The sequence below is a fragment of the Elaeis guineensis genome, chromosome 14 (assembly GCF_000442705.2).
Source record: "Elaeis guineensis isolate ETL-2024a chromosome 14, EG11, whole genome shotgun sequence".
Classification (NCBI taxonomy): domain Eukaryota; kingdom Viridiplantae; phylum Streptophyta; class Magnoliopsida; order Arecales; family Arecaceae; genus Elaeis; species Elaeis guineensis.
Window position 1 is genome coordinate 67,245,453 of NC_026006.2, and position 27,650 is coordinate 67,273,102.

General features: G+C 37.5%; 2 protein-coding genes and 1 pseudogene across 3 annotated transcripts; 1 reads left to right on the forward strand and 2 right to left on the reverse strand.

Annotated features, from left to right (window-relative positions):
* Nucleotides 1-686: 686 nt before the first annotated feature.
* Nucleotides 687-3,862, reverse strand: LOC105056993 (uncharacterized; annotated as a pseudogene).
* An 8,377-nt stretch (nucleotides 3,863-12,239) lies between these two features.
* Nucleotides 12,240-13,628, reverse strand: LOC105056992 (myb-related protein MYBAS1). Of its 2 annotated transcripts, XM_029268081.2 has the most exons (3): nucleotides 13,322-13,628; nucleotides 13,113-13,242; nucleotides 12,240-12,946 (listed from the first exon to the last, which is right to left on the reverse strand). In XM_029268081.2, exons 1-3 carry the CDS (start codon nucleotides 13,611-13,613, stop codon nucleotides 12,463-12,465), a joined length of 906 nt encoding a protein of 301 aa, XP_029123914.2. In that variant the 5' UTR covers nucleotides 13,614-13,628; the 3' UTR covers nucleotides 12,240-12,462. The 2 variants fall into 2 exon arrangements, 1 of the variants encoding a protein (XP_029123914.2); XR_012136742.1 differs by having other exon boundaries at nucleotides 12,942-12,957; nucleotides 13,113-13,464.
* A 6,825-nt stretch (nucleotides 13,629-20,453) lies between these two features.
* Nucleotides 20,454-27,370, forward strand: LOC105056991 (phragmoplastin interacting protein 1). Its single transcript, XM_010939404.4, is given in 5 exon segments — nucleotides 20,454-21,091; nucleotides 21,094-21,130; nucleotides 21,371-21,533; nucleotides 26,656-26,702; nucleotides 26,783-27,370. Coding segments are annotated over 5 exon segments (1,224 nt in total). The 5' UTR covers nucleotides 20,454-20,610; the 3' UTR covers nucleotides 27,279-27,370.
* Nucleotides 27,371-27,650: the final 280 nt, after the last annotated feature.

Consider the following 27,650-nt stretch of genomic DNA (forward strand, 5'->3'; position numbering starts at 1 on the left):
TCGAGCTACTAATTGACTAAAGGTATATCCGAGCCTAGATCAAAAAACAAATAGATCCTATATTGAGGCCCAAATCTAGTCTGAATTATTTTGGATCGAGCACGAAGCCCGACCCGAAGTTGACTCGGCCGGATGGGCCTTAAGTCGGCCCAAGCCTAGTTCCAGCCCTACTTCTACCTATTTAACTATTTAACTTTTAGAAATTCTTTGTGCACAAAAATCTGACATGGAGTGCATTGCCTTGTCCAATTAGTCCACATAGCCACCGCCTCCCAACGCGTATTTAATGCCAACAGATTGACTTTTTCGTTTAAAAATTTTGTATGACGAAAATATCATTCTTAAAAATTATGACATCCCTTCACAAAAATTATGACACGTAGAAAATACTAAATTGAAGTGGGGTGTCATAATTTTTGTGAAGGAATGTCATAATTTTTAAGAAAGAGAAAAAAATGATAATGAATATATGTGGAAACAGTATTATAATACTCCTTGAAAATTATAACAACTCTTCATAAAAATTATGACATCCCGCTTTAGTTTCGCATTTTCTACAGAAATGTCTTGATTTTTATGAAGGAGTGTCATAATTTTTAAGAAAGATATTTTCATCATACAAAATTTTTAAATAAAAAAATCGAGCTGCTAGCATTAAATACATATTGAAAAGTGGTGGCTACGTGAATCAATCGGACAAGACGGTGTGTATCACGTCGGATTTTCAACGCCGCCTTTGCACAAAAACTCTCTTAACTTTTCCTTTTGGCTGCAAATGTGCATTACAGTTTATTATTCAAAAGGGAAGATTGATGCAGCAGCATGGAGCATGATTCTACGCATGCTACTATCTAATGCAAATTTACGAAGCATTATGTTTCTGCAACTATTTTCACTGCAGCATATGGAAAGCCTTCACATGTGGATCGAAACATACAAGCTACCCTGAAACAAAGTTTCTCGTGTGCCATCTGAGACTGGAGAAAGTACTTCCACCGATGCATACTGTAATCTGTCTACATTTGCTACGGGAAAGCTAGTGGTAGTAGGATACTGTCTAAGACGCGTCGAAGAAACATCATCAAAAATTGAAGGAGCAATTCCTGATAACATCAATTCAAGAACTAAAACAATTTCAGTGTCTCCAAATTCTAGCATAATCAAGGATATGTGCCATTTCTAGCTTAACATAGGTATCATAATATATAAAAATAGCTAGGAGCAGCCACTAATTAATGCATACTAATTGGAGCAAAGAAGCTTCTTGGATTATCCTACCCAATAAGAATAGATAAATCACAGATTTAAGATGAAGGGACAAATCAGACTGTTGACGTACAACGAAAAACATTTCTTCCCCTACGAAATTTTAGCATTGTTTGCAAAGAAAGGAAACAAATTGTGTCATTTACATCCTAAATAACTTGTATTTACCAAAGAAAAGATTGTCCGTGCCTAAAATCAGGGAAATAAAGAAAACCAGAGTATGTGTCTTCCTGAAACCAAAACCAAACCAAGACATTTCCTCACATCATATACCAGCAGTTTATTGAGTTCCACCCACTCGCTTGGCCTCAAAGCTACGGTTGCTTCTAACACCAGGCAATGTCCTTCTATATAAGCTCACCTTACCAGAAAATTCCAAAATTGATGCAGCGTGCATCTGAGACAATCCATCGGATTTCTCACATAAAGAACTCTGAATCCAATGATTAGAGTTCAAAATGGCAGCTCTGTTAAGCAGTTGAGCATAGCAAGCTTTGATCGTCACAGGAGGAACTGGAACGATTGCAGCGGAGGAGGATTTCTCCAGTGAGGCAGGGGACCAGCCAGCATGAGAGTCTCCAGCGTTGGGCCTATTTTCAGCATGGCTTCCAACAGTTTTCCTTTCTCTGGCAATGGCTTCTTCGCAGAGAGCATGTCAATTATAGCATCAGCGCGATCATATTTTGCAGTGCCCGGAGAGATCGTCATCGAAGAAGAATGATTATTTTCACAAAGAAGAATGGTTGTTGTGGGAGTCCCATGGTGCAGGAATCGCACCATTCGTGCTTGTCACAAAGAACGACTCGAAAGGAGAGGATCCAAAAGAGTGATGGTTCGAGTTTCGGAAAGACCTTCAGATTCTATGACAATGGAATTTTCTCTTGGCTCCCAAATCTGTGGACTGTGGGGATGGAGGTGAGAGATTGCATGAAGAAGCTCCACCAAGAAATTAGGCTCCGAGATACTGTTGAGCAAGACCTGCAGTTGTTCTCTGGCTTCGTCTCTTTCCTGAGTGGTTACGTTCAGGATTTGGATTAGCTGATTGATGTTTTCCTCTCTTTCCTTCCTTTCCTCCTCGAAGCTACTTTGAAGCGCTTCGAGTTCCCAGGTGGCACAGAAAAGCTTATGAACTAAATCCGCCATACTCTGTTCAAGTAAACAAACAGAAACTTTTTAAAAACCAGAACGAAGTATAGAAACAAGTAAACCAAACTATTTTATATTAAAATTAGTAACATACTTATGAATATGATACCCCACATTATCTTGTTGTTATTGTCTATTTGGTGGAGTTATGAGTCGTTTAAGAGGGGACAAAGCATCTATGCAAAGCTCGAAGTAAATTAGTATTAGATGTGCCTTAAATCAGAGAGGATTACTACGAATAAGAAAGGATAAATCATTAAACTATTCATGAGAACTTGTTAACTACTACAGGGCATAAATGTGCCAAATCTGTATTAATTCATAAACTGTATATATCCTTTGATCACATAATTACGTTTCTTGTTGTTTCGGGATGATCTCAAAGGTAGAGATCGAGTATTTAGAAAGAATACCATCAAGATTCTAAATCATTTTTTCTGACATTGTTACTCACTCTCCCTTTTTTCCTAAAATCAAACGCACGAACTCACTAAAAACCAACTCCATATTTTAAAATTTGTACGAGGTTTGCAGTAAATTTAATAATGAGAATCTACAAGTACAACACTGTGATCAAAAGAGTCCATGCAGAGCGCAAAAAAGCCTTGTGCTAATAGATGCTTCAATTCTAGTTATGGAGGTCATCATTAACCGGTCAGCAAACATGGGATCTGTGAGAGGCCAAAAAACAATGCCTATAATTTTGAAGCCCCTAAAAGAGACACCAACTATTATAAAAAATAAAAAAAAAAAATCTTAATTAACTTTCCACAAGGACCACTAGATAACCAGGACAATGATGACTTAACCTTAAAGAATGATCCATCCAAAACATCTTAGAGACATTAGACCAAAGAATCCATAAACACTAATCTTACTTAGAATTCAAATCTATCACAACAATCCAAAACCAAAACATATCTAACAACGAAATCAAAATGCAAAACAAATGTAAGAACCAAAATAAAAGAGTTTAAGAGTTAGAGAGAGAGACCTCATGGTGGGAAGTCCAAACTGAGGGCAAGGAGTCCATGGTGATCTTAGCGAGAGCCCAGGGATCTACACCCATATCCAGACAGATAATCTTTCTTCCTCCTCTGAATCTTCTCTCTCTTTGTTGGTTCCATATGTATATATATAGAGGTGTAATTCCAGAGGAAGCCGGTAGTTAAGGAAAATGGAGGGGGTGGGGGCGTCTTTTGCTTTGAAATAGAATAAATAAAGGAATGTGGAATTCTCCTATGGAAACTCTCCCAATCATACCTCTTTATAAAGAAATTAGTCCAGGATTCCTCTCTACCCGCCTTTGTCAATACTCGATTGAATTAATTTAAAGAGAATTACTTGCCTTAGAAAGATGTTTGCTTTCTTTTTTAAATTCCTCGAGAAGAGAAAGATAGTTTCCTTTTTTCCCTTTTTCCCTAGAGGGGTTTGAAACAATTTTCCTATATGAATTAGCTTAAAAATATTTTTCGTTATTTATGATCCGTGACTGGGCCTGAAATTCTGGATTATAGAGAGCTATTTCCCCGTCTTTGTCAATTCTCGATTGAATAAATTTAAAGCGAACTACTTGCCTTATGAAAGATATTTTCTTTCTTATTTTAATTCCTAAAAGAAAGAAAAATTTTAAGTGAACTACTTGCCTTATGAAAAATATTTTCTTTCTTTCTTGATTCCTAAAAAAAAAATATTTAAGCGAACTACTTGCCTTATATTTTTCTTTCCTTTTTTTAATTCCTAAAAAGGGAAACTTTTTTTATTATTTTTTTTCTTTGTTGTAGATGGATTAGAAGAGATTTTCCTATATGAATTAGCTTAAAGATCTTTTTCATTTTCCATGTCGAGCAGGGTGGATTATTGAGAGATACGTCCTCACTCAGTTTCCTAACAGGGTTAAATATACTGTGAAAGGCTCAAAGGATTTAAAAAGGAAAAAAACGCACATATACGCATGCATAGACTTTGTTATTTTGTGATAAACTGGCGTACAATTTATTTATGTACCCATGATCTTATCCGATGGCGTGTGAGCGCATGTCATGCTTTAGTGGATCTGGACACTCACGGTGCATGGATCAAAACTTGTGATGTCATAGAGGCCATATCTATGCAATTTAGATGTTTTCATTAGCATCAGCCATAAGAACGAGGTCAAGAGCATGGTGAAATGGGATGGTCCAAGATCTATAAAAGGACTACGCCAATATATATATATATATATATATATATATATATATATATAGAGAGAGAGAGAGAGAGAGAGAGAGAGAGAGAAAGGAGATGTGATCTAGTTTGCAAGTTCTATAGGCCAAATATGTTCATCACGTAAGAATTCAATGATCCATCTAAGTCATATTTTAACTTGTATACAGTTGAAAATCTCGACCCACTAACATAATTTACATTAGGGGATTGGATCTAATTCATTTACTTATGGTTGTGTGTAGATCAAATTCTGATCCAAACTTCCAAAAGATCAAGTATGGATTAAAGTTTTAATCTAACTCGTGTCGCGAGATTAGAGTTCTGTTTGGATCAAAAGAATTTGAGTCAGATTAAGTTATGATTTTGTATATATTTTTGTTAAATATTTTTTTTGATACTAATTCAAATTATTTTGAAAATTAATTTAGCAAGATTTAGTAAATGGATTTGATAAATTAGGTTAGATCTACTCGGGACTAATTCTTGCAGTATTGATTAGATTAGGGCCAAGGGTGTAATCTGAAACAACTAATAAGTGGGTACGTGTTAAGAGATCTTGACCTGACCTCAAGTATGAATAATTGCCACTTGTAGGTCAAGACCCAACTTGAGATCGAGTCAGGTTTAACTAGCCTCTAGTACTAATGCAAGCAAATCATATCAATATAGATGTTTGCTTGGTTCCATGGAGTCGCTTAGTTAGATATTTTTAGCAGCTAGCACTCTAGCAAGGGAGATAACAGAAAGCACTTCACTCTATTGCGGTTGTGGGTCAAGTTTGACAAATTATCCTAGATTTTGCTCTTGAGGCACTTCACTTTAGACTAATCATTATTTTGCTTAGCATATTTTAATAATTTACAGAATTTGATATCTCAAATACTAGATAAGGTGATAGAATGATTCTCCGAACAACTAAAGAAATTTTTACCCAAAAAAAAAAAAACCAAAGAGATTTATAAAATTAAACTCCAATAATTGTTATTGTTGGATTCAAAAGTGCAACTATTTACCATATAGATAATTTTTTTTTTTAAGTCATTGTATATCCTAATGTAAAGTAATGTTATACTTGAAGGACTCACAAAATACTCCTTATTTCTTAAGTCCTCCATCTACACAGATCTTTAATTATTGTACAATCTAACTGTAGATATATGAGAAAAAATAATTACATTATTTTGATACGAGAGAACCGTTCATAAAATCAAAATATAAAAAGATCTCATGAAATTGATGAGCATGTCTCGCCCTATCTCCAAACTCAACTCTACTGTTCACCTCCCGGTGACACCAGCATCATTCTTTCGCGCGGGAAGGGGCAACCCTGTCCGCCCGAACATAGGCGTCTCACGGTCTTAGCCATGAGGTGGGCCCAGCGGCGTTCCTCGCGGCAGTCCACCAGCCAGCACATGGGCATTAGGTACACGCCATGTGGATTCCTCGTCTACCATTGGACCACGTGTTCCACGTCCCGATCATAGACGTGCAGCATGCTATCGGACAAAACGTACTACACGTGTCATGATCCTCAAGTCGGGAGGCACATGCAACGCCCAATACCAGCAATGAAGTTGGCTGCCCGTGCCCTGCCACATAAACATTTAGGTCGGTGCCTCCGTGGAAGAAACGACTAAAAGTTATTTAAGACCAGGAGGCTGGGTAAAAGGACAGGCTTTGATAGATAACAGAAAATTTTAAAGAGCAAAACAAACATCGATCAACACATAACGTGCAACGGATATGACATCAGAGGTATTAGAACAAGTTATTTATGATCATGACGTTTGATAAAAGGACATACTTTAATAGATAACAGAAAATTTTAAAGAGCAAAACAAACATTGATCAGCACATAACGTACAACGAATATGACATCAAGGTCGTTAGAATTATGTGATGTGAGAGAAACACATGGTAGACATGGCGTGCAATAAATGAAATGCTAAGACTGGCCATAATCTTAATGCCCCGACCAGAGCATGATCTACCTCTCCAAGCTTTGTTATGTGCCCAAGTTGATATGAGAAGCTCGAGAAGTTACAGGTACTGCTTGTGCTTGATCTTAGTGAACTTGAGAGGTGACAGGTGTTACAATTGTGCTCAAACTTTGTCAGCTTAATCATGTCATACAGGACTTAGCAAGCGCACATCATCCCATGTGGCTGAAGATAGGACTGTGGCGAAGCCATGCATTACGGAACCCACAAACTAATGAATCAGAAGACCGAAACCAAAGCAGCAGAAACTACCCAAAGATAGCTCGACAGACTCGGAGCGCTGAAGAGAGGTTAGATAAAACAGAGAAGCAGATCTAATATGTCTACCCTATGGTCTCAATTAGATTAGATTTAAATTACATCTAACTTACTGACGTTAAGCATGCATATATACACACACATACACACACACATGTGTGTGTATATATATATATATATATATGTATGTATGTATGTATGTATGTATATGACATAATTACATTAGTTAGCACAGAGTTAATAACTGAAAAGCACAAAATAGGGGGTCTATGAACCAAAGGATACCGCTGCACCCCGAATCCTTTCCCCAAGAACATGGTAGTGGGCCTGTCGTCCTATTGTTCACCCAACCGTCTGGACACTAAGGCGCCAGTGTTGGCTGGGCCACTCAGTTCCAGGCCCGGCCTATTTAATTCTAAGCTGGGCCGCACATATGCCCACACATGCGAATGAGACATCATGCATTGACCTTTGCTTTATCTAGAGGTGGCATCCATTGTATGAAAGATCTCCCAACTCGAGCAAAGATTCTGGATTTCACTAGCATAACTATTATATACGTTGGACTTGTCCCTAGTGAATGGGGGTTAATATCTGTGTACTTTTCAAATCTTTTTTTTTTTTTTTAAAGCTGAAACGACGCTAGGTCTTACGACTTTACAAGTGGCCAGACAAATTAATGTCAGTTGTACTACGGATCATCCAGGTAGAGGAACCACTTGTACGTTTAAGATATGCCCATGTTCATCAGGAGACCAAACCTCCCATTTTCCATCAAAAAAGATATGCCCATGTTGATGTATTAGATTCACAAATAAAGCTATGACGCGTGTAGATAACGGTAAAAAAAGAAAATCTAGTGCCAATGCGTTCAGGCGCACGCGTGTAAGATAAGTTATCCACATATAGAATTCCATGGATATTGGCGCAACGACATCAAATTAAGCAGCCTTGCGTTGGTGTAAAAGTGTGGGGCCTGCATGGTTGTTGTGTCAGCCACTCTTATATAAAATGATATGGGATAATGTTGACCTTTTGTTGTTTAGACTAATGGATCCACTTTAGTAACTTTACTGCATTATAGAAAAATCAGGATTCTTTCATCAGACATATCTTAACTGGGGATCAGGATGAGAATGAATTTTCTTAACGACTAAGGAGAACTGCATCAAGTAGTTTGGGTTTTTACGGAACATAGATATACTACCTGCTGCACGCCATGATAATCTTTATTGGTGCATGTTTGGGGATGTATTTATAATCATCAAAAGTGATTTGAAACTTAAAAGTAGAATTTTGAGTGTTTGATTAGAACCTCTATTTTAATTACAATTTAAAATAATTCTAAATTACATTTAAAATTACTCAAAATATAGTTTACGTAAATTAAAAATTATGTATTATATCCTCAATCAATTTTTTTTTTCCTTTAATCAAATTTAATCTTATATCTCATTTTCATCCATATCCCTGATTAATCTACTCTCATCTCTATCCTCTTATCTCTATCTAAGTCCCTTTTCATCTACGTCCTCTTCCAAACTATTAATCTTCTCTTATCTCTATTTTTATCTCATGTCTTTTTATTTTTTTTGCTTCAGATTAATCTCATCTCCATCTATGTTCTTTTATTTTCGAAGGTTATTAATCTCCTCTTATCTCTTTTTTCTTTGTCTGACTTTTTTTTCTTTCTTCATATTAATCTTCTATCATCTCCATCCATCTCATATCTTTTATCGATTTTAGATTTTTTTTTTTATTATTATTTTTTCTCATCTTCAACTCTATCGATGACATGAAGATGAAAAAAAAAATCTAAATAATTTTGAAATTATTTTAATATTTATCTTTTAAGATTTTTTTGTCATTCAAAAAATCTGTTAATCAAACATACATTAAATTACTTTTATAGCTTCAAAAAAATTTTAGCAAATTGATAACCAAAATTACTAAAAATTAAAATATAATTTTACTTAAAATTATTAAAAATTATTTATCAAAATATAATTTTTATTAAAAATTATTTTTTATCAAAAGCTACATCATCCCCAAATAGATCCACAATCCTTCATCTTTAAAAACAAAATTAAGAGGAAAAAAAGCTCTAGCCAACGCTTAATTAATGAATTATCCTGCCAACCAGAAAGATAACTTGGATCAACCCTCGTGACGCTACTAGATTGGCCGGACTATAAGAAAATATAATATCTGTATGCCAATGATATGATATTTTATCCTCCGCTGATTTTGGTTAGCCTCGAACATCACAATATTCATGACGTGATCAACTTGTCCACCATGCGGATCCAACTCTCATTCGTTTCGGTGGACGCTGACATATCCTACCGTTGCTTGCTGTCATGTTGCGTATCTTCTGGGCCTAGATTCAGCCGCATCTTTGAAGCTATCGGCAAGAATCTTATCGAGTAATCTATGCTCATGATATACAAGTCCACATTAAAAGTGGAAGACATTAGGTTTCCTCGCACCTAAACACAAAAAGAATGTAAAAAAATAACTGTTAGGTTTTTGGATAACGAGCTAGAGCCAAGAAGTTGTAAAGGATTATTACTTTAAAAACTATGTTTTCTACAAATCACAAAATAATTTTGGTTGAGTCTCACCATCGATAGGTGTCTCTGTTTGCAAGAATTTATGTGAATATATATTTACTCCCACATTGGCTATGCATTGAATAGGTTTTGGATATTTATAGAAGGATAAAAAATTTAAATAATATCTTTCGACTATTTTTTTGGGTGAGATTATAGATTATAACAAATAATATCAAAGTAGACTTAATTCATACAGTTTATGGACTGCCTGATGAAAATGCTAGGATTTAAATGAGGAGGATATGTGAGGATTCATATATATAAGCATGTGTTTAGTCTCATATTGGCTAAGATATAATATTAACAAACACCATATAGGCATGTGAGGATCTGTATAGATATGTGTTTCATCGTAAGAAAGATGGTTTCAATTATATCTTTTGAGACTAATATTAGTCGTCATGGTTTATAACCATAGTTATTGGGATGGATTTAATATTTCATTGTTCATTGAATTCATCTAGTGCAATACTGCATTTGCCTTGCCCTACTCATTATTTGCCAAATTTTAGGCCAAGTTGGCTAAAGCAAAAGCAGATCGATTTTGCAGTTAAAAAATTATATACGTAATTCAGTAACTTTGACAAATATATGTGATGTGAAGTAATTAAAGTATCAATAACATCAATATTTCAAGATATTATTTTTACACTATATGCACTCACGATCGTGCATGCCATCAATTATAACTGCTTATTTTTATAGTGATGCATCAAGATATATGCTTGATGAATGAGACTTATAAGATGGTGTGCACCGCCACATGGTAATATGCAATGCAGCGAATAATCTTTCTGGTGCATGAGGCAAGGAGCCGTAGGATGGGTTGGATTTTTAAATTGAAAGTGACCAATTTGACTTTTTGATCAGCACGTTGGCCAATTCTGGACCACATATTGGAATATCGAGTTACCATATGCCAAATACTTAATATTAGAGTTGAGCTTGGATACGTGTCCAGTGCATAAGTATGAAACAACTCTAGTATTTTTTTAATATATTTTATTAATTAGCAAAATTAACTTTAAGGGCAATACCACATTTGTTGCTCTTAATATTGGTCTTTTATCTATATATCATATTGTTTTGATAACAAAGCCATAATTATCTAGTCTTTCTCAACTTTTGGCTTTATGAATCCTTCCCTCAAGTATTTCTATTTGATTATTACTAATATCATTTACTTTTTTATAATATTGTGATGGCATGCCTAGTTTTAAAATCTCCTGATGAGTTGGGTTATCAATTGTTAAATATCTTTTTGCTATTAAAATAAATTGATTATTTTCTAGTATTTGATAGATTAAAAGGAAATAAATGAGTTAAAAAAATTGTTCCATTTGATCAAAAGCTGCACATCATAATCCACCAATATCGAGCTCTCATTTGTGTCTTTACAGATGTATAGATTTTAGCATACCTTTTTTTTTTTTTTTTGTGGCATGGGGAGGGAAAGATTTTGTTACAGTAATTTTTGCACTCTCTAAAGAGATTGCCAGTTGGATTAGGTCCATCGTGGACACCAACTCAGCGGTAGATTGATCCAACCGGGAACCAACACGCACAAATATAGACAAAAAAGAGAAAAAGAACGGAGTGATGCACATGCTTTTTGTCATGTTGGTTGGTAGTTGGACGGGTCCGCCAGCTCAATGGTCCATCTGGTCCAACTAAAAATTTAGGGACATCTATATTGCGACTACATCCTCATTCACTTATGTGGGGCCCACTACTCATGAGAGGGTGCAGCAAAGGGTGATCGTAAATAAACGTATGTTTACCGTTACACTAAAATGATAGTGGTTGATGGGGGTCCGGCCAGCCGGTGACGCACTAGCGCTATTTTAATCAGAGGATAATGTAAAAAAAACTCCGAAACAGGACCACACCCAAACAAAAATAAAAAAACGACGCTTAAAGCCCTTGGAGCAGAACTATTTTTTCTAAACCTTCTCTTTTTATTTGTTTTCATCCGAGGTCCAATCTAATGAGAGTCCGTTTCGTGCCCTTTCTTTCCTACTTGACAAAGAAAACAATAAAGAGAGAAAGGTCCTTCCACTAGCAGCCCTCCATCCGCTTCCCAATAAGGCCACTTGATAATATATAGTAATATAGGACTAAAGTGACAGAGCACACGCGTGCATACTTTCTAAGCTTAGGGAATAACAACCATACGATAGGCATAGGAGAAAGTGGTTAGATTCATTTTTGTAATTAAATAAAGCATTGTGTTTTTTTACAAGACAATATTATAGCCCTTTTGAGCCAAACTTTCCTGGTCTTTTTCATAAAAACTTGCTTTTTAATTAGTGATACTCGACATAGAGTGGGAGCTTCTAGCATGTCTGAAACTTTATTAACAAGCGACTCGATGCACACCATCCGACCCAAATTATAAGATGGCTGTGTGTTGGCCCACCACCCACTCGGATTAAGACTCCTCACCAATTCCCATCATGCATGACTTGCCAATCTCCACATGGAACTAGCGGCTTAGGTGTCTTCACCATCCATCCATCCAAGTGATAATTACTCGGTATTAAACGATGTTTTTCTCAAAACAAACAAATAAAAGAAAAAGAGAGACAATCATGATACAACAGAATTCTCCACTGCAAGCCCACTGGTATGTTAATTTGCATGAAACCAATTTCTTGGAAGGAATGAGGATATAGTGCTGACGACGTCCTTGCAGAGAGCCTATGTGTAGTCTACCAGAAACTTTCCTTGAAATTAAGAGATGAGCTTTCGAGAAAATTAGCTTAATAACAAGCCCTATTATATAGGAAGCAGGGATACAACTGTTACAGTGCTATCAAGGTAGCCGATATGGAGGAGCACATGATATGATGTGTCACATACAATGAGTTGTATTCACGATCATACTAAAAATCTTATAAGATTGTAGTATATATAAAACATCTGACAGTTTATGGACAGGGGTAGAAAGAGAAGTAATCTTTACGGTTCTAGGATTCCCTGATCGTGTTGTCTGCTATGGGAGCGAGCATCTTGAACTCCTCATCATCTATCTTCCAAAGAGAGTCAGAACAATAGTCCCACACGGGAGAGGGCACCGAGGGGCATGAAACATTAATGCAAGCTTCATTCTTGTATCCCTCGAAGCTCAACTCACTGATCAACTCCAACGAGGCGATCTCACTCCAAATCTGATCCATAGGGGGGTAGCTACCCTTCACATCTTCCTCATTCCCTTGGAAACCTATCATGGAAGAGGTGCCCTCTACGACGCCATCCACCTCATGTTTCCCCACCCCAGCTTCTAATGGAGGATCACCGAGAGAGGAGGAAGGATTACTCGACGACGAAGAAGGTGATAGTGGGGGAGAGCTTCCCTTCCGTTCTTGTGCTTTCTTTCTCGTATGGGTCCTCCAATAGTTCTTAATCTCATTATCAGTGCGGCCTGGTAGTCTCCGAGCAATACGAGACCACCTACAAGCAAACTAGTCTATTTACTCAGAATTAAAGCATCAACCAATCATTATATTGGAGGGTTAAATCATTGCAATTAATTGAAAGTTATTATGTAGATGGTAAAAGTACAAACATAACATTAATTAATACGATATGCGCTAGAAATTAATTGAGTGGATCAAACCTATTTCCCCATTTGGCATGGAGTTCGAGCACGAGGTGTTCTTCCTGGGGAGTCATGCGGCCGCGTTTGAGACCGGGGTGGAGGTAATTAACCCAACGCAACCTGCAACTCTTTCCTGTTCTATTAAGACCTACAACATCAAACCACACAGGTTAAACCGGTATCTTCCTCTATCTCCCCTATGGCCTATCACCCGCCACCGCGCAAACCTGACACCTTTGCTAAGAAATCCCAACGACGTTCACCGAACAAGCCCACAAACCATACCAGTTGGAGGTCTTCTTGCTCTGTCCACGGGCCCTTTCTGGTGTCTCCTTTCGCCATCACCAAGGCTCTCACTTGTCCTCTCTCTCTTTCTTTGCAATTGCTTCTAAAACTTTTCTTCTCGTCTCCACTGCTTGGCCAGCGCCAGAGCCACTTGGTGATGCAGAATAGTTTGATTGCCTTTGCGCCCGATCCTCCCTTTTTATGCGCACCAACGACAGGGCCAGATGATGTCATATTTAATTTTTGAAAGCCAGGATATCATTTAGGCCTTTATGACATCCTCGCTAATCTAGAGTGATTAGTAGCACTCTGGGGTACAGGTTTAGTATCGCCGCTGCTGAGTCCTTCGCGGTGAAATGGACATTTAATATTTAGATGCTACTGCCACCGGGTTTTCCGTGGTCCTTGGGAGGACAAACGACTTGAACGGCCCGACAATTATTGGGTTCTGCACGTCCAGGACCCAACAATTTCTCCATCCTTTTTTTTTTCTTCTCTTTTTTTACTGTTTATATATATATACACACACACACACTGAATGGTAGTTAAAGAGGCATGTGCCGAATGATTAAGAATGTAGATATTAGCTCTTCTCTGCAGGTATATATATGTATATAAAGGGTAACATCCTGCTGTTCTATATCCCGCAATGGAACAGCTCAGCCACTCAGGCTTTTGAAGCATGACATTAGCCTTTCGTCTTCGTGAAGCTTAAGTTTTGAGTTCACATTAAAGGGAAAAATGGGTGGGTTGGAAGTAAATTTTTCAACTGTTCAAATATTTTTGATTATAAAAATATCCTTAATTATTTAATTAATAGTTCTCTACATACACTAATATGATAGAACAAGTTATAAAAAATAGATCAAGTTAGTTAGGTGTCTATGATAATTAATAATCTATATTAAATAGATTTACATCTAGTTTAATATCCGATATGGAATTATTCTTAAATTTTAAGATTTTTAATCAAATATGAAATTATAAATCAACAGGGTGAAGAAAGGTGGAAGTTCATTTAGAGTAACTTGCACCAATAGGCAACAAAATCCAACTTTTAGTGGCTGTTATTCATATGATTTTGGATGGTATATAGAGGTGGGAGATGCTTGTCCACATAATACGTGAGGTCATCTTTGGTTGCTAGAGCGACAATGACTAGTTTACTTACCATGATAGGCGTCATTTATGAAACAAGTAGTAGTTTTGAAAAAGATTTTTGAAGAGAGAAGTGTTATCTCTCCTCATCTGATTAACACCCCTACCCAACATCAGAATGCTGTAAATTTATATTATCTATAATATATCTTGAGTTAGACTTTTTCTAACTCAATTTCATCAAAAAAAAAAAATAGTGGTTCTGGAGCTGTTTCAACCTGATGCCAAAATTTCTAGCTTTACATAATCATGAGGTCACCGTTTGCTTTGAGAGTCCAAACTCCTCATTTAAATTTCACCTTGTTAGTGACATCCAGCCAATATTTTACAATGTGGATGGAAATCATTTTCTATCTTCCTTGAAGTATTCTTAGTAAGGGAGTCCATCTAATGAATCTATTTAGGATGCATTTGGTATGCAACTGAAATCAAAATTAGAGTTGGAATTGGAATGAATTGGATTAATGGGAATCAAAGTGGCCATATCCTCCAGTATGTTTGGTCCATAATTGGAATTGGAATCGAAATAGAATTTAATTATTAAGAGAGAATAGGAATTGAATTTATGGAATTGGGGCATTCTTATTTCTTTTTGGAATCGAATTAGAAGTGAGATTCTCTCCAACCGAAAAATTAGAATGGAAGTCATTCAGTCATATTTCTATTTCAAAGTTCAAATCCCCAACCAAATAACTCTATAATTGATATATAATACCATAGGATATTCCCCTTGTCCTCAAGGTAGCAAGGCAACCCTGCCAGGGCAATGCTTTAGCAGCTTCAAACTAGTAACTAAGATTGCTTCTGCAGATAATTGAATAGTTATGCTATTTGAAGGGGAAAGATTCAAAAGAAGTGGACTAAGAATATATTGGCAATCTCTCATTAGTGCTCTTGTACTAGTTACTATATTCCTGAGGCTTTCGAGGCAAGTAGAAGAGATATCTTCTCGGGGGAGGTCTCTTTCCTACATAGATACTGAAAGGGACTTAATTTCTTCTAGGTCTGCTGTGACCATGTAGACATTTCTCACTAACTGGCGGTAGTATCAGCATCAGAATCGGACTAGCCTAGTTTAGCTGACTTGAGGAAGGGTCCCAAAACGCTGCCACTCTGTTTCGACGTGGAGCATTGAAGTGCAACACTACGTACAGTTCTCTCCACTCAACCTCTCTTACAAGAACACGAGCGCGACGTAAGAATCATGTCATGATGGCTCCTATTAAAATGCACAACATCCGGGCATCGTACGGCTCGGTTTACTGAAATTAGATGTTTGCGTTTAAAGATTAAGGTGCTTATCAGAATGATATGAAGCCCCCAGTAACAAACTCAAACACAAGCCCAAGCCCACACAATTTGGCTGGGAGTTCTATGTTGAGAAATAATGGTAGGTTCAATATCTGTTAGCCTACATATCTGGCTATCAGTAAGGGGTGATAATTATAACCAGTGCATCTGATACTTGATTTCGCCTTGCCTGTTTAAACCTTGGGATAGGTATGAGTTCAAGATAAAATATCTGAAGTGGATTCGGGAAGGTTGGGATAATGATATGCCCTGCTTCGAATACGATTAGATATAGTCTTAATCTAAATTTTTATTTCAAAGTTACAATTATTAGAGGATGTTTGCATGATGAATTTCTTATCTAATTTGACCCAACTTAATCCGCACCATCTACTTTATGACTCCAGACTAGCATGAGTATGAAGTTTTTAATTGGGATATATCAGTAGATCCGATCCATACATGATCTGTTGCCATCTCTAGCTATCATCTCCGGTGGTAAAGTTGAAACAAGTAGTGCTTAATTATCTATAAGCCACTAGACACCAATCATGAAATAAGTCTCCATTCATCTTACGTGCGGGGGCTTCTTATCATTATCCTGCGACGCAAGAGTGGTGAGTGCGCTGCTGCCACGGAGATGTGGACGCATCACCCGCGCTGTACAAGCGCTACCAAACGGACTTCTGGAAATCAAGAAAACACCAGCGGTGGCGAGCAGTTGAGGCCCATGGGAGATCATCCATCTGTGGAAGTGCGGAGCAGCCAAAAAGACGGCCACCATGACGTGGACACCACCAACTTGTGGACAGCCCACTTCATCCTTTCTTTTCTCATCTTCACCACCCTTTCCAGTCTTGCTCCACCTGACCATTACATTATCCCTTTCGCACCACCCCTGCCTTTATTGTGCTCGTTTGGATGCCTTCTTGTTTGTCTCATCAATAGGAGGGAGGAAAAATAAAGAGGCAATTTGACATATGGTTGTGTGGCAGCAGCTTGCACCAGTCCTCGGTCGGTGGGAGGATAACTCTTTTATAGTGTCAAAGGGCATGACCATGAGGGGGACAGCTCACCATTCCGCATAGCATCGAATGGGTTCGGTTGCAACCCTTCTGTTCCCCTCAACTTGACCATGTCTCACTAATTAAACTTAGGGTGTGTTTCGATGGCTTTGAGAGCTGGGAAGAGGAAAGGAAAGAATATGGGGCAACAAAATGACTAAATAAGATGGTGCAGCGGGCCCAGTTCTGAGAGGCACCATCAGGTGAATCTTCTACGATTCCTTTTTTCATTCCATGGTAGGGACAGATGTGGAGAACAAAGATAGCTTTTTTTTTTTTTTTTTTTTTTTTTTTTTTTGGATTAGTCGGAAAATTTGTTGGAAGAATCCTTACAACGGGTATGAATACAATCCAAAAAATCAAGAAAGGAGGAGGCCAGTTATAACAATCTCGGCTTGGCTGTTTTCATTTGCCTCTAAGAATCCGGAAGAGTCACAAAATTTGAAGAAATAGAAAAGATAGGAATAATTCCTATAGATACTATCAGTATAATAGACCGTGTTGTGGTATCCAAAGTGGTACATAAATATTAACTAGGTCATATAAATAATGTCAGAAGTTTCTTGATGAAATTCCCTGGGTCTTACCCAATCTTTCATCAAACCAAAATAGAAAAGGAAAAAAAAAAAATTAAGAACGTTCGCTACTATAACTAAGTTATGTGTCGGGCACGTCTTGTCGGCTCTGCAGGCAGCTGAACTACTGTGAAATGGTTGACCAGAGTTGGTGCAAGTGGTTCTCTTTATTTTTGATAAGACTGTAAGTGGTTCTCAGGCGAAGATGGCCCACTTTTGTGATTCTATTTCACATAATTTTTCCGAGTTTTATGGACCCAGGTCATGATGGGATTCTGGGAATTTTGGTGCCCGGGCATGAGAGTTGAACCACCAGGGTAGCGTAGCCTGAATGCCTAATGTTGGGTGGCTCCTGGCCTACGTCCTGTAATTGCAAGCTATAGTAAGGTCCCTGTGCTTGGCCCATCATGAGCCCAACCTGGAAGCAGCCCAATTGTTGCTTTAAAGCGGGTCTAATAAATTCTAACTGGCCCATGAAAAAAAAAAGTCAGATTTTCTCCTTCCTTATAAGGCGGTATCAAGGCACTTAGGAGAAGCTTTTTTAAAAAAAAAAAAATCCTCACTAGTACTCTAGCAGTACCATTCACATGTAACTTATCTGAATTGTGGCTTGACGCACAGACTAGCTATCTAATTAGCATGTTTGACGATAGGATTCGTGATTGAATGCTACAGGATGTTTCTCTTAGTTCCTCCATCCACTATTACTAGCCCATATCCCTTTTTATTGAACTGCCGCAAATGATGCATACTTTACTTTTGCTTAATATATCCCATATTTATAGAGAGGTTAACAATGCAACTGATTGGATTGTTTCTTATGTAGCCAATCGCACCAGTACCATTCTATAGGACTTTACTATAAATCTTTTAGTTTAATTTTGGATATTTTATTTTTTGATAGTAGGGGCATAGGAAAAACATTTCCTCTATGCTGTAAATACAAGCAAGAACAATTTTCTTGGTCAAATATTCATATTTCCTCATCAATTTTCTCATTTTGTTTTTTTTGAATGTTTGTTCATAAATCCCAAAAATTAATTTCCATTGTTAATGCTCTAGGAGTACATGCAGTATCTGGCTTGTTTGTGTCCATATTGAATAATAAATAGATAGAGTAAGCTCCATCATTGATTATTTCAAGTGGGGAGGGCCGAAGGGGACAACTAATATTACAGTGGATTGCTCCCGACTTGAAGCAAATATCATTGACAGGTTCAAACGGTCCTTAAGCGTTTACTTCGATATATAAGATGCTGCTTTCATTCAGGATTTAATCAAGGTCATATAGGGCTATCCTAAATCCTTCAATTAAATGCCAAATTTGGTGCATTGATTGTTGCTTCAGAGGTGTCATTGGAGTTGGATGATTAAACTGTTCAAGAAGTCATTTACATGCAAGTCAAAGTTTTCTTAAATTTTTATCCTTTTCTAAGTTTATATGCTAATGAAATCCATGTAATAATTCAAAACCTCATCTAAAAAGATACATACTCCAAAACCTCATCTAAAGAGGTACATACTCCCTTTGTTGAACCTTAGCATCCTCTTAAAGTTAACGGTCCAAATCCAAACACAAATATCATTATTAACCCATGTTGCTATATATTTTAGTTTAAATAGGATATGAACTAGGTCAACTCTGATTTCATCATTATATACCTCCCCAAAAAAAATTTCTTTCATGCTACAATCAGCCGTTTGTGCTTTCAAATTATCAAAAATATGGACATGTAGGAGCTCGTAACCAAGTTACAAGAGTTACATGATGCCGGCGCGTAATGCCGGGTTCTGTGTGGTTGTGAAGTACGTTAGGAGAAACCGTTCCGAGTCCCTGGTTGACTATTTTGTTATAAGGCTCAGGTCTCGCCTACTTTGTTAAAAATATGTCGAGGAGAATTAGTCCTTGGTTGGTACTTGAATTACACACAAGTCCTTGAATGGTCCTTGGGTTAATGAGTAGTCCTTGGGTGGTTATGTAGTTGTATCAAACATGGGTTCTGCTAGTCCCAGGTACTGGGGCACCATTCGGTTGATTCTTAGGATTTTGGACTCCCCATATTTCTCTCTTTGTTGATTGGAAATATATCGGGGGACATTCAGACATTAAAACTAGAGTATCTATATAATATCAAAAGGAGAACAAATAGTTCAATGACAATATATTTTGCTTGGGGAATGAATTTATTTGGTGCATCCTCATATTTGGTAGATGTACTCTTATTTTTCTCTCTTTGTGTGCAAAGATTTACATAATAACACTACAAAGAAACAATAAATGGTCAATAAAATTTGTTTCATACCATGAAAAATTGAATTTTTTTTCCGAGAGGTAATCACATAATGGACTCTAAAAGCCATGTTCACCACCATATGCTCGATGGAGCAATGATAAAAGAATTTATGGGCGAATCACCTCTCTAGATCGAGTTAACCTGCTAGATTTAAGTCCTAGTCTAATTCTCGCTTTGCATTTCATTAAATAATTTGCTAATGACATGCTTTCATAGGACACAAAAAGAATCAGATATTGAACCATATGCAGCAGAAAATTTTCATGTAATTATTTTTTTTCTTTCTCGCTTGATTCTACCGCTTTCATGCAATATGATTGAAGGTTATTTTCTACCGATCTCATGTGATATAATTGAAGGTTATTAGAAGAATGATGAAACAGATGAGATCCTTGAGAGCGTAAATTTTTTTTTTTTTTGGTACAGAAAGATCTTTAAAGGGAGATTTAAAAACCAAACAGAACACAGGAAGCTCTCAACATCTAATAAAAACAGTAAAGATTATATCAGCATCAAGAATCATCTGGAGCTGAAAGGGAAGGATAATCTCCAGAGAGATGACAATCGCCCTTTAAACTCGCTTGCGATCAAGTCCGTGATTGCCTTCGCGATAGGTGTGATTCGCTAAATATTTGGAATTAAACTATTTCGCTGGTTGATTGAATTTAACAAAGCGCATTCTCTTGCCCGCCCCTTTGAACCGACTTAACCCGCTAGGTCTGGGTCCTGGTCCCTTCCGCCGCTTTCGGTTCCCTCGCTCCATCTTCTGCCGCCTGAGAAGGCGAAAACTTGGCTTCCCTTGGAGAGCCGAGAGTGCCTGCTGCCTTCGTCCCCTTCTCCTCCATTCGAGATGGTTTTATCCAACAAGAAGCTCAAGGCGAAGTTTCGATCCCTCCTCGCGGAATCCTTCGCCGCACCCAAAGACTCCGGGAGCGGCGCCGTTGATGAGCAGCTGGAGCACGTCAAAGAAATCCTGGGATCCCGGAAGAAGCCCAGGCCGTCGTCTAAGAGGGGGAAGAGAAGAAAGAAGCCCAAGGACTCGAAGCCCGTCGAGGAAAGCGGAGAAGCCCAGAATGATAACCAGGAGAACGATGAGTCGATCGGTTTGAAGGAGGAGAAGCAGGAGAAGAAGAAGAGTGGAAAGAGGAAGAGGGAAAGCAATCGAGCCGACGAAGCAACAGAAAACGAGCAGCAGCAGCAGAAGAAGAAGAAGAAGAAGGAAAAAAAGAAGAAAAAGGATAAGAAGAAAGAGAAGGGGAAGGGGAAGAAGGAAGATAAGCAAGAGGACGAGAAGCACGAGAAGGGTAATGAGAGTATAAGTGGAGAGAACAACGAAGACGGGTACAAGAGTCCATCAATATCGAGCAAAGGTTTAAGAAAATTTCCTTTTTTTCTTCTCTTTAATGTCAATGTTCGTATTATATTCCAGTTGCTCTTATCGTCAAAGCTTGTGATTTCACTCTGATGCTTGGATTCATGAGCTGGTAAAGCTCTGTGATTTGCTCTTCGATTATGTTACTCTAGAAGATTATGATGATTTTAAATTGTTGAATTGGGTTTTAGGGTTCTGTTTATTGTGTGTTGTTTAATTTTTAAGCTTCTGTTTTCAGCGAACAAGATGCGAAGAAGGTTTACGTAGGTGGCATCCCTTACTACTCGTCTGAGGACGATATAAGGAGCTTCTTTGAGGGTTGTGGCACTGTAACCGAAGTGGATTGCATGATGTTTCCTGAAAGTGGGAAGTTCAGGGGAATTGCCATTCTTACATTCAAGGTTAGGTTAAAATTTATCTTACTTGATGTTTCAGTTGCCAATTGCCAGAATGATTGGTATCATCCATTAGGGCTTGATTCATCTGAGTTTTCTTTCAAAATCAAGTTGAAAACACTCAGTATTCCTTAATTCTTATCCTTATAGTAATCAGTTATATCCATAATATAGTGAGTGATGGTTGTTTCAGTAGATACCGAAATGCAATGGCGGTTCTCACAGTAAATGTTCTTCTTTGGCAAGCCGGAAAAGAACTCCGAGTAATTGACTTATTGTGATAAATTTTTGACTTGTGCAATCCACAATGATTCACATAGCTCTGCTTAGCATATGCAAGACACTACCAGCAGCAAGTTATTGCTAGCAAAATATATGCAATGCTTTTCTTCAATATTTATGTAACCTATGTTCTTCTCATAATACTCATCAAACGCTTAAGAAAATTCAGAAACTGCAGTTTAGCATTATGTATTTATCTAAGGGAACAGTTAAGTTCATTTTCTGTTTATCATTCTTTTCTTATCGATTTTTGTAAGAATGAACTTTGTCGGTTTGTTTGTAAGAGATATTGCTATGTAGTTGACCCTATCAATATGCTCTACAAAGAAAGGCTCTTCCCCTAGTATGGTATCTCTAAGATGTGCTATCTTAACTACATAGTTGTATAAAGTAATGCTATCCTCATATGACATTATGACCATCATTAATAACCTCATGATGTTCATCAAGCACATAAATAAATGTTTCACTCTATTTTTGGAGGCAAATGAGACCAAGGTTTTAAAGACTGGTAATGAACTCCATACCATTTTCCCATCACTATGGTATTGATATCGACAGTGCATATGGAACTAGTATATTTCAAAAGAAATTAAAGAACCATTGGTATTGTCCGGAACAGCTGTACCAGCATATAGCTGTTTCGGCATCCCAACACCTATACCAGTGCCAATTTTGTGCTGGAACGGTAACCGGCCATACCATCCTGTTTCACAGGCTTTTGATACCATAAGTGAGACTTTGTTCTTCTCAATAGTTGCTGATTTTGACATTATTGTCAAACTGAAACTTTTCATTTATTAAAGTTACAGCAGTTGTTGAAGCTTGGACTTGGATATTTGCGATCATTAGGCAGTTGGACTGTTGATTTGTGTTGCAACATTGCTTAAACATTCATCTAGTAGTGGCTCAAGTATCGTGTCCATCTTGTTATCCATCATCAATCAAATGGCCTGATCAGTCCTACCAGAGGATACTTTACGCAGCAAACACTGTAGGCATTTAGCTATTGGATGGAGGACATTGGCAGCTATTGAGTCTTTATGCAATTAACTTCTTACTGTGTGATTTGGTTTGAAAACACTATTATGAATCTGTTTCGATTTTGCCACATTTTCTTCCACATCTTTAGCCAAGCTGAGCACTTGGATCATCTAATAACTATCTTTCATCTATGAGCAAGTGGAGTCTGATCCTCTGACCTCAAGGCTGCAAATGCCATTTTTAATCCTTATTTTTCATACTAGGTGTTCTCATCCTGGGCACCCGGATAGCACTCTCAGCCATCTTCATGATGACATAACAGTTTGCTGATGATAAACCTGGGCATATGTAAGGTTACATAGATGAATCATGTCCTTAAGCAACCATGCATGACTGATGGCCTATGGTTTCTGCAGTTTTCTGGGGCAGTTGCCTTTACGTGTTTTTGTCACATGGAATTTCCATTCCCTTAGTCCCTGTTTGAATGGCCTTCAGCGGTATGTTCTGATAACCTCATGCTGGTGTGAAGGAAGCAAGGAGCAAGGTGTGATGGAAGGGAGAAATTCGAGGGACTGACAAAACACTGATTACTTGCTTTTTTGGGATAATGTATTATAACTAAAAGTGATTTTTATTATCCTGAAAATTTGGGGTAATGGATTCCAAAGAGCTTTTTCATTGGCTGCTTCTACTCTTTCCTGGATTCCTCTTCTCACACCTTTCCCTTGTGCAAGCTTATCTCAGGGATAGCCAGTTCTCATACGCAAAATAGGGCCTTGGTGTCACTGTAAAGATTATATCACATAACTTTTAGTGGCTTTCCAGTTTGTCATAATGTGTTTTGTCTTGCAATTGATGGGATCCCTTGGTTTGTATTAATAGATTGACATGGTTGTACAATATGGATTTTCAATAGGTCAACATGCCAGCATGTTGTGACTCATGGATACATATGTTGTCTCCACCTTGTTAATATGAATGTGAGAGTAGTGAAAGGCTACCGTATTGATATGACATTAATGTATTTGGCTCCTATGTTAATTAATATTCGTAATCGGGGGTAGACTGACTGATTTGTGCAGCTTAAGTACAAGTGTCCATCCATATGTTATAATATGCTGTACTAATCGCATAGAAATGTTAGCCATTAAGTAAGGTCCTAAAGATTAAATAGCAGAAGCAGAAGTATGTTGGAGTTATGCAAGTGTGGAAATTAATATGTTATGTAAAGATGTTTCTTGTGGTGTTGTTGCCTTTGTCCATTGATTCAAAGGTTCTGGAGCTGTGTTTAGTATGGAAATTGTGGTCTGTTGCAATCAAGAGCCCAAATAAGCTTTACATATTATGCCAAATCGTGGAATACATTTTTTTTTCCGTAGACAGTGGAATACCTTTCAATAATTACTTTTAAGAGTCTTTTGGGCACACTACATAGTTTTCTTTAAAAAGTTGTTCAATATTGGTCATGATACAACATTCTTGACCATATGCTGCATATGTATGTGACTTGTTATCAAAACTGTCATGTACTGGCTAGAACTGTAATATCATATTTTGGATATTGGATGTTAGAATAATCCATCATGCGATAAATATATGTAAACCTGTGGCCACAAGAAGATTGTATATTTTGGTGTTGCTATGCATTTTGTTGCTCATGCAACTGACTATTGCTGCTACGGATGTATCTAAATGGTTTTTAACCTAACTAAAATTGTGCATCTTTCCATTTACAGTTTATCTATGTCTTAGCTGCTATAATTTAATGTAATTCTTTAAGTATAGCAGTTTCTTTAGGTGCTCTTGCTTCCTTTTACAATTTAGAATCATTTCCTTCCATTGACAGCATTCGTATGCGCCCTTTGCTCCCTTTTCGTGTAATTGTAGGTAGATTTCATCTTAAAGTTGCAAGATATATTACTATGTGATATAATTATATCTATTCTCTGCATAGGATAGATTTTTCTTTTCTTCTGGTCCACTCTTCTGCTATACCTTGTTGGCTTTTGTACTCTCCTTCACTTCACAGAGCTAGCCACGGTGAAACCCTATAAGTTGCCTTATTCATTGAGTGGAAGGCTCTTGAGGTTACGAGGAGCCTAGGCACTGATAAAATGGCGAAGGATGGAATATGCTCATAAGAATGCTTCTGAGGAAAAGTCAATGGTTTGATTTAGATGTAAATTTCTCTATTTCACAATTAAACCAAGTGTTGGATTTGCTTTCAACCATGCTTTATAAACATGCTTTGGTGAATATGTTCAGGAAGGGTGCTGGTGTTAGCTTGAGATGTGGCTTAAAGAGTGACAAATTTCAGGAATGACTGAATATTGAAAATCAACATGTGCATATAGGTGTTTATAGTGGGTTCCAAGGGGAAGCTCTTGTCTTAGATAAAATAATTAACCCTGGGAGAAGGGATGGTCACTGCTCACTACCACCATTCTCATATCTTTAGCAATCACTTCAAGCTCTAGGGAATCTAAAATGTAGCTGTTTCAGGCAAAGTGGTCCCATTTTACTTGAGGCAATATGATGGAAGGGTTTTATCAAACTGATGGTGATGATGGGTAGCTAGTGCAAAGTGATCACAGAGGATGTCAGGGTGTTGCTGGCATCAAAGCTAAGTTAAGCTGACATTGCTGAGATCTGGTTTAATGTAAGTTGTTCCCATTGCAGCAGTTTGGGCATTTAGAGGTTGGGTAGGGAGGAAGATGGAAATTGAGACTTGTAAACGTTGGGCTTCTGGGAAATTTGAAATTTATTTCAATTCAATAAACTCAAACAATTTTTGCAGGAAGTTCTTCATGAGGGAGATAGTTACGACACCTGTTTGATGTTTGTTGATTAACCAGGTCTTGCTATTTTTTCAAAGGTTTTGATGAAGCTGACGCAACATGTTGGATGGATTGATATATCAGTAGTGATTATAGAGCATTTAGGGGTATCAAAATTTGTCAACATGATTAAATTCTTTTTCAACTTGATTACTATCTGGATTAGAGCATCCAAATGCCATGTTCATTTTTCCCTTTAGATGGCCGCTTTTGACTTTGGGTATGAGAGGATTGTTTGAAATATAAGGGCATAAATCCAGATAGCAAAATCGTGAGATATTATAGCTGGCAAGTTCTCCACAACCTTCCTTTTTCTTAATAAACTTGAAGGGTGACTTGCGAGTTGGTAAGTAAGCGATCTTTTTGTTTTTGTTTTTATTATTATTTTATTTTTTATAGGTGTTCTTAGATCAAACACCCTTTGTGGAACCATGCAGTAAGCATGCCTACTGCTTCCTTTGGACCTTTAGTTGAAGTTATTACCTCTCTACCTTAAATAAGTAATAAGAAATTTTAGAGTATCAAATTGGATTTCTGTTGTTCTAACCCTGGTTTTTGGGTGTGGTTTCCTTTGCTGTGCATTCAGACAGAACAACTTGCTAATTGTACATAACTATGGAATTTTTTAACAAATGTACTAAATGCAGTGGTTTCTGCTGATGGCACCAAATTACCTTATATGGTGGCCCTCTTGCTTGTATGATTGATATCTATGTGAACTATTTCACCATCCTGATACCACTAGCAAGATTATATGAACTTCAGCTAGGTTTTTGGTACAATGCTTGTTTTACTGGATGTCATGCAATGATTCTATGTTTTGATCAGAGGGCTATCTTTGTTCCACTGAACTTAACGCTTCAATTTATGGGGAATGAGACAGAAACAATGGCCACCCGATATCCATAGCTTTTCTGGTTGCTTTAATTTGATCTCTGTCTACACAAACAGTGCATGTTTGCACAAAAACACTTTGATCATCCACCATGTATGGCTTATCAGGTGACAACTGTTTCTCATTTCAGACGGAAGCTGCTGCAAAAAGGGCTTTAGCTCTGGATGGTGCTGATATGTAAGCAAATTTCTCTTTAATCACTATAAATCTATTCATTTTATTGTCAATGACTAACACTTTGGCCCAACAAAACTCAGGGGTGGATTTTACTTAAAGATAAAACCCTTTAAAGCCAACCACACCGAGAAATCAGATTTTGCACCCGAGATGGTGGAGGGCTACAACAGAATCTATGTCGGAAATCTGTCATGGGATATAGCTGAAGATGATTTGAGAAAGCTTTTCTCTGATTGCAAAATCTCTTCTATCCGATGGGGTACAGACAAGGAAACTGGTGACTTCAAAGGCTATGCGCATGTTGACTTCGTTGACAGCATATCCCTGACCATTGCATTGAAGCTAGACCAGAAAGTCATATGTGGACGGCCGGTTAAAATTAGATGTGCGGTTCCTAGAAAGGAAGTAGAAACCAAGTCGAGCTCAAAACCTTCTGGCGAGAAGGCTGAGGCTAGCACAAATGGAGGAGGTCCAAAGAAGAAGAGGAGAACGTGCTATGAGTGTGGTGTTCCTGGCCATCTCTCTTCTTCTTGCCCTAAGAAAATAGCTGTTGAAGTCAATGGTTCTGGTGCTTAGAGTTGATTGTGAATTGTTGGCTTCAATTGTTTTTATTCCTGGATGGTATTGTTGACCCTTCAACTGAATTACATTGATGCCATTTACTTCTAGTCAAGGTTACAATGCAAAATTGCAGACACGGTGTATTGGAAGATTACTGCCAGAGGAACTTATTCAAAGATGGGAGGCAATGCTTTTTTTTTTTTTTGAAAAAAACTTGTGCATAAAACAAGCTTCTTAGTCAGTTTATATATATATATAGACAAGGGGGAGAAAGCACCACTTGCTTCAAAAATGATGAAATAAAAACTGCCTTCCAACCCGGGAAAGAAAAGAGGAGAAAGATGCCATTAATTAGGAGGAAGAAAGCTTGGATAAGCTGGGTTTTGT